The following is an 8,293-nucleotide window of genomic DNA, read 5'->3' on the forward strand; positions in this document are numbered from 1 at the left end:
GCTTCTTGGGATCTAAACTCAAGTTCCTGCTCACGTGCTTTGAGGACATTCTAGCCATCTCTACAACCTCCTTGACTGCTCGCTCTTGAATTAAGATTGGTTTTGTTTGGGAAAGAGAACTTTTGAGAATATCCTTTTTGCTTCCAAGATTCCAACAGGTTTTAGGTTGTAATAAGTAATTATATATTATAAAGTTCTAATAAGTTGGTGTTTTGAGGTCTTTTTGATGTCTTTATGTGTTTGATTGGTTTTTTTAATTTTGTTTTCTGCCTTTAAATTACAGAATAAGTGCATATTATCTTTGATACTTAGATAACACTGACAGTACTCCTTTTTATTTTCAAATTGTACATTTTAAGTCTAACGATAGCTAAAGAAATAGTTTCAAGCAGAGCCTCTTTGCTGTGGATACACGTTGTTTCAATCTCCCTGTTGGTGAGAATTGAGGGCCTTGCAGCCAGCCGTGTCCTATCATGTTAGTTTACTTTGCAGGGAAATCAAATCTGGCACCTTTCAATTAACTTTTTTTCCCTCTCTCTATAAAAACAGATGGAACACATTGTGGAGCAAGGAAGGCATGAATCCTATCCTTGGATTACATTCACTGCCTTAATTGCAGCTTCTCTCCTTTCAAAACTTGGTAAAAGTCCTTCTGTAAAGGCAAGAAAGTGCTGTCCCACTGGAAGGTGGTCACATTGAAACAAAATTCATTCTCATTTTCCGGCTCGGCAACTCATAGGACAATCACAATGGCCTATCTCTTTTATACCTAGACATTCTAAGGGAGAGAATGTCTAAGTAGAAATTTTCCTGATACTGCTGTTTGGTCAGTCTCCTGGAAAACAAGTTTAAGTTATTCTACAGGGGGAAAAGGTGGAGCAGGTAGAAAAGAGATTTCTTTGCCTTACTTCTTCAGTTATGTTTCTTCTGGGTATTGGGGGGAAATATGTGTGATATTTTTAGTGATACTGGTTATATGTAGTCATAATGTTAACTATCACAAAGGGGAATAATTATTCCACGCGAGAGTGTGTGTGTGTGTGTGTGTGTGTGTGTGTGTGTGTGTGTGTGTTAGTAGGAAAAAGTGGAAGGAAGGATTTGTCTCAGGTTATTCTTATTCTCTTCTGACCTTCCCCCCAACTTCCTGACCTTTATTGTGCATTCTCTGGAATTCTCCATTAATCACAAACTCATTTATACAAGATTTTGAAAATCTATTTTGCAGGAGATAGAAATTAACATATTTTCAGTTCTCCTACCATATCTAAAATATTACACAGTAATTATGTTTAGCAATACAATACATTTGGGAGAATTTCTTAAGGATGCATTTTTAAATGGCTTAGTACCCATTTTGCATTTGTACAATTGATAATTCTGCAGGACTCCCTGTCATTTTCAGATTGCCATCCAAAACAATAGAGCTTTCAAGTAATCTTCACTGACAGACACCATGTATCCAACAGCGTGTCACTTGCACTTACCTGTCAGTATATGCAGACAGATATCTGAAAATACTGACTGGGGTATAAAATATCCCTAGGATTTTTGTCAATAAACTATAATAGTCCTATCTCCTTTGGAAGATTTTGTACAACAAACATTTCTTTCTTAAATATCTTTCAACTAAACTGTTGTCATTTATAATGCCACCTCCTGCCAACCTGGCTCCCCTTACTTTAGCCCCAGTCAGAGTTTTGCTCCAGGAGTTAGATGTAGCAAATATTTCTTCTATTACTTCACTTACTGACTGCTATGTTTTCTTTTCTATTACAGATTACAGACTCTGCATAACCAAGACATTCCTAGGCTGCTCTCCACTGGCCTGACTTTCTATAGAAGAAAGAAGATTTGCCTGCCTGGCTGGACTTCTCTTAACAGTACTTCGCATCACTCTTTGCTTGTGTCGAAAATCCTTCCTGTTGAGTTGTTTTTGCACATGGAGGACCACTGCATGAGGGCAACCTAGGCAGATCAGACTGAAGACATCAGAAAGATTGTGTTACCATCTTCCCTCAGATCATTTCCTCTAATAGAAGTTCTAGACTTTGACAGAACCTGGTCCGGTCATTTTGATTTTGCTTTCTGGTGTTTGCTATTGTTTGTTGTGCTTTTATTTTTGATTTATTTTCCCCCATCACGTTGCATTTTATTTCTGTCCTCCAGAAATGGGCCTACAGACTACAAAGTGGCCCGGCCGTGGGGCTTTTATCCTCAAATTTTGGCTCATCATTTCCCTGGGACTCTACTTACAAGTGTCAAAACTCCTGGCCTGCCCTAGTGTATGCCGCTGTGACAGGAACTTTGTCTACTGTAACGAGAGAAGCTTGACCTCAGTGCCTCTTGGGATCCCGGAGGGCGTAACCGTACTCTACCTCCACAACAACCAAATTAATAATGCTGGATTTCCTGCAGAGCTGCACAATGTACAGTCAGTGCACACGGTCTACCTTTATGGCAACCAGTTGGATGAGTTCCCCATGAACCTTCCCAAGAATGTCAGAGTTCTCCATCTGCAGGAAAACAACATTCAAACCATCTCACGGGCTGCTCTCGCTCAGCTCCTCAAGCTGGAAGAACTCCACCTTGACGACAACTCCATATCTACAGTGGGAGTAGAAGACGGAGCATTCCGGGAGGCGATTAGCCTCAAACTGTTGTTTTTATCGAAGAATCACCTGAGTAGCGTGCCTGTTGGGCTTCCTGTAGACCTGCAAGAGCTGAGAGTGGATGAAAATCGAATTGCCGTCATATCAGACATGGCCTTTCAGAACCTCACAAGCTTGGAGCGCCTGATCGTGGATGGGAATCTTCTGACCAACAAGGGCATTGCTGAGGGTACCTTCAGTCATCTCACCAAGCTCAAGGAATTTTCTATAGTCCGGAACTCGCTCTCCCACCCACCTCCTGATCTCCCAGGTACGCATCTGATCAGGCTCTACTTGCAGGATAACCAGATAAACCATATCCCGTTGACAGCCTTCGCAAACCTCCGTAAGCTGGAAAGGCTAGATATATCCAACAACCAGCTACGAATGTTAACTCAAGGAGTCTTCGATCATCTCTCCAACCTGAAACAACTCACTGCGCGGAATAACCCTTGGTTTTGTGACTGCAGCATTAAATGGGTCACAGAATGGCTCAAATATATCCCTTCTTCTCTCAATGTGCGTGGTTTCATGTGCCAAGGTCCTGAGCAAGTCCGCGGGATGGCTGTCAGGGAGTTGAATATGAATCTTTTGTCTTGTCCCACCACGACTCCTGGCCTACCTGTCTTTACCCCAGCTCCAAGTACCGTTTCTCCAACAACTCAGTCTCCTACTCTCTCTGTTCCAAGCCCCAGCAGAGGCTCTGTGCCTCCAGCTCCTACCCCATCGAAACTTCCCACCATCCCCGACTGGGATGGCAGAGAAAGAGCGACCCCACCTATTTCTGAAAGGATCCAACTTTCCATCCACTTTGTTAACGATACTTCGATTCAAGTCAGCTGGCTGTCTCTCTTTACTGTGATGGCCTACAAACTGACATGGGTGAAAATGGGCCACAGTCTCGTAGGGGGCATCGTTCAGGAACGAATTGTCAGTGGTGAGAAGCAACACCTGAGCTTGGTTAATTTAGAGCCCAGGTCCACGTATAGGATTTGTTTAGTGCCGCTGGATGCGTTCAACTACCGCACTGTGGAAGATACCATCTGTTCCGAGGCTACCACCCATGCCTCTTATTTGAACAACGGCAGCAACACTGCTTCGAGCCATGAGCAGACGACTTCCCACAGTATGGGCTCCCCTTTTCTGCTCGCAGGCTTGATTGGGGGTGCGGTGATTTTTGTGCTCGTTGTCTTGCTCAGTGTCTTTTGCTGGCACATGCACAAAAAGGGACGCTACACCTCCCAGAAGTGGAAATACAACCGGGGCCGACGGAAAGACGACTATTGTGAAGCGGGTACCAAAAAAGACAACTCCATCTTGGAGATGACAGAAACAAGTTTTCAGATTGTCTCCTTAAATAACGATCAGCTCCTTAAAGGAGATTTCAGACTGCAGCCCATTTATACCCCAAATGGGGGCATTAATTACACAGACTGCCACATCCCCAACAACATGAGATACTGCAACAGCAGTGTGCCAGATCTAGAGCATTGCCATACGTAACGGCCTAGAGGTCCAGTGTTAGAATGGTGGACAAACAAACTCTCAAAAACACACATACGTGTGCACATAAAGACACGCAAATTACATTTGATAAATGTTACCCAGATGCATTTGTGCATTTGAATACTCTGTAATTTATACGGTGTACTATATAATGGGATTTAAAAAAAAAGTGCTATCTTTTCTATTTCAAGTTAATTACAAACAGTTTTGTAACTCTTTGCTTTTTAAAATTAAAAAAAAATGTTGCTGAAGTACTGTACGGGGTTGTACAATGAGAACCCGATGCCAAGGCAGAAGAATGAGCGAATCATCCTTAAGATGCAGATTAACCACTTCGCTGTTGAGGCTGTCAGTACAGATTCCTTTCCTAGAGCTGATAGTCATATGAAAGGATAATGTCAGGTGGGCTCATCAGAGTAAGAGGGATAGTTTGAGTAAAGAAAGAATGGCCTAGTTATTTCTATGTTTTCTATACCTCCTGGAAGACACAGTTTGTGGGGAAAAAATCTATAATATAATAATTGAGGAAGTTACTCCAGTCTGACTGAATGCAGGAACTAGAACATCATGAGGAAGCCAGTTCCCATGAGATAAGTTAGGCCTACTTGACCAAATCAAGGAAACTGAGAGATTTGAAATGTCCTTAAAGCCCCAAGGTTGGCTTTCTGACTGTGAACTTGAACATCACTCTTCAGGCTTCCCTGGCCTTACGTGATAACAGTTTGGAAACCTGAGTCTCATTCTTGTTGTCTTCAGGAACCAGTATGATCAGTTCTAGCAAGAAAATTCCCCTTAAAACTGTCACTGTTCAAATCACATGTCAGGTTGAATCCTATCCAACAGAGTTATATTCTAGAATAATTTTTTAGAAGAGGCTAATAAAAATAATGGGAAGAATTATATTGAATGCAATTATTTTTGATAACAAAAATTATTTGGGTATATTCACTGAGGCTATATCAACATGATATTTAGACCAACAAAGGAGCAGTGTTCAGAATCTATTACCGTAATGTGTTGATTTAAAAAGTACTAATGACATTTAGACAAAAATATTGGTGGTTCTCTTTCACTGTGTCAATGGACTCTGTATCACGTTGAAATAGCTTGAATTAATACCTATATTCTCCCTCAAATTCTTGTCTTCCGATCATCTTGCATATATTTTTTTGTAATTAAGTTGTATATGCCATCTTTGCCCCATGCCCCCACTGAATATTTCAAAGAAAAATATGGATGCAAATTTTGGTTGCACAAAATATTCTTGGTGTATTTTTGCATATCAAAGCCCATATTACCATTCCTTGCCAATGATTCTGTGAAGGCACCCAAGCTCGCCAAAACAGTGCGTATTGTTAAAAGCAATACTATATTTTCATTTTGAATTAACTTTGCTCCTGTTCCACATGGAAATTCCATTTGTTTCTTTTAGATTGTGGATATTCCTCTAATTTGGTAATTATGGAATGATAATTAATCCTTTGGTAAAAAACTACCCATGAAAAGGAGTAAGTCAGAGAATGAAAGTTTCCCCAAATCATGGCAGACTAGGGCTAAAAGCAGAGGGCATGGTAGGAGAGAGGTACATTAATGGTTGATGCTAGATATTTTTGAAGCAAGTCCATTTTCAGGAAACATGCATAATTTATCCTAATTCTTGACATCACATAGGTGTAGAAGGGCTATAGACCATATATACTGTCTAAAGAAATTCACCCGTGGGGACTTTTTCTCAAAGCCACTTTTAGGCATTTCATTCTCTGCTCCTTTAACATCATCCTCCACTTTAGAGACCCATGAAATCAATGTAATCCTCTTCTTGCTTTCTCTCTCTCTAAGCAAAATAAAACTGTGATGTGTCTTCTTGTAAAATTTAGGTATACAATGCTATGCAAGCTTTTCTTTATAGTGAGAGCTTTATTTTCGTTAATAATATACCCCAACTTATATGTTTTAATCTCCCTCATCCCTCAGAATAGGCAGAAAAATATAACTGCAGTGATAATGTTATAGACAAAAGCATTAAAACTGTGCAGTCAGTAGACCTGAACATAGTTATGAATTAATTTAATTAATTCTAAAATGACTCGGGTTTCCACTTTAGTCTATTAGCTCAAGGGTTTGGGCTGTTGGTTTCTGTAAAAGTAGGTTCACACAGTAAAGGGATAAGACCATCTGGAACAATGATCAGTGTAGCGTTACATCATCTAAAACCAGGGCAGTAATGTGGGGCTCTGTGTGGTAGCTGGATGTTTCCCTTTCAATGTCCTCGTGCCTCTCACTTTGTAGGTAAAACTGTGTGCTGAAAATATAATGGTACTTTGATTATTTTGAGGATTTTTATTTTCTTATATAAGAAGAAAATCATTATTGTCTCTTGATATTGCATATTTAACTCTCAGTGGTATTTGGGACTATGGAAATGTCTTTTCTTTGTCCCAAGAGGAACGAGAGTGGAGAGATTCCCACAATATTGTATGGTGTCCACAACACTATTGGGAGTCCAAGTGGTACTGGGGAGGGTCAGTCATGTGAAACAATTAGGGTGCTCTCAAAATTGCTCTGGTAGAAGGTATTTCTGAAACCGAGTCTTTAATTTGATCTCATAAACAACATGGGAAGGGCATCTACCATGAAAATCAGATACCTATCCATCGTACTGTGCTTGAAGGACTCGCCTACATCAGATTAGAAATCACCTCATGGAATCTATACTAGCATATCAAAATTTGAAAAAAACAAAACAAAACAAAACAAATTGCCAGCAGTCCTTACTGGATGACATTTTGGCTGTCATCTTTAATCAGGAGACTACATTCCACAGTTACATCTGCTCTGATTTTGGTCCTCTCTAAGCCTCATCATTACTTATTTTGAGGTAATTAAGTCAAAAGTCAAAGTTGAGTTGATCCCATATATTGTCTACCCCTTGTCTGCCCCGTAACTTTATTTGCACAGAGGACGTTGCAAAAGGCAAAGCAAAGCATGATCATACAGATGTTATTGGTAGTTAAACGGAAGGAGATCACCAATACATTTTTGCTTATCGAGATGCATTTGACCCTGGGGAGGTTCTGGGTTTCACTTAAACACTGCCATATGCATTGGACAGGTAGTACAACACAAGCGTCAATCACAGACAAGCGTGACAAGAGTGTTCCCTGCTTAATGATGATATAAGTGGAAAAAAATCCTCCCTTGTGGCAAATAATGCTATTTGTAATTTTCCAGATGTTTGTTGATACAATATTAGACATTTTCTCTTGAGAGTAAAAACAAAATCTGTAATATCAACTTTTTGATAAAAATGTATTAATGGCATAGCTAATATTACACCTTTGGCTTTTCTTTTTTTGAACAATGGAGGTCATAATGGTCTAAGGCATGGCACAGAGCCAGAACTTCCTTCTCCCCTTGAGAAAACGTAGCTCTTCATGTGAGGGGAGCATCTATTCCAAACACAAGGCAGCACTGTTTAATTCAGAGGCAGGTGCCACACTGGATCAGCATACTTCAGCTGCAGTGTCCCCTGCAGCTTTGAACAATGAAGTGGTTAATCTCCATTGATGTCTTTGTTTATAGCATTTATCTCTGACCTATCAAAAGAGGATATTAGATGTTGCTTTAGAACTTGAGGATAACATATCAGCTCTTAACTTGTTTTTGTTTTTTGTTTTTTTTTTTCCCAACTGAATGGGAAAGCAAAACAGAAGAGTTCCCAACACAAAAATAGTATTCACACAAAACAACTCTCAATTCTTAGCCTTGTCAAACTTTGCTGTTTTAAAAGTTAAAGTAAGCAAGGAAAGGAAGCTGTATCTACACCCCTTTCCAGTTTAATCAGCAGGATTGAAAGAATAGTTGGCAACAGCGATGCTTTTCACTGATTGTGGGGGAAACATTTTGTACACAGTATAATACTGTTTTAGCAAACCAGGCTGTTTTGTTATAGTATTTGATTTTCTAGCTGCACATCCACGAGAAGAGCACAAACCAAGACCATAGCAACAGGCATTTTAAAATTAATATAAAACATGCAAATCCATGCATACACATACATTGGAATGTTTGTAAAGGTGTCTATGGGATGTGAGATTTGTAACTACTTATGGCAAAATGAGGCACCACCACTGTATACC

General features: G+C 39.9%; 1 protein-coding gene across 2 annotated transcripts in view; it reads left to right on the forward strand.

The window, feature by feature from the left end:
• The window catches only part of Flrt2 (fibronectin leucine rich transmembrane protein 2), a 92,565-nt gene extending 84,727 nt beyond the window's left edge, over nt 1-7,838 (forward strand). For both annotated transcript variants that reach the window (XM_021179181.3, XM_021179183.3), the window contains exon 2: nt 1,777-7,838. In XM_021179181.3, the coding sequence (XP_021034840.1) occupies nt 2,169-4,151 (1,983 nt within the window). In that variant the 5' untranslated portion in view covers nt 1,777-2,168 and the 3' untranslated portion in view covers nt 4,152-7,838. The remainder of the gene's footprint in view (nt 1-1,776) is intronic.
• Nucleotides 7,839-8,293: the final 455 nt, after the last annotated feature.

The sequence above is a fragment of the Mus caroli genome, unplaced genomic scaffold, assembly GCF_978045245.1.
Source record: "Mus caroli unplaced genomic scaffold, Mus_caroli_1 scaffold_14, whole genome shotgun sequence".
Lineage (NCBI taxonomy): Eukaryota > Metazoa > Chordata > Mammalia > Rodentia > Muridae > Mus > Mus caroli.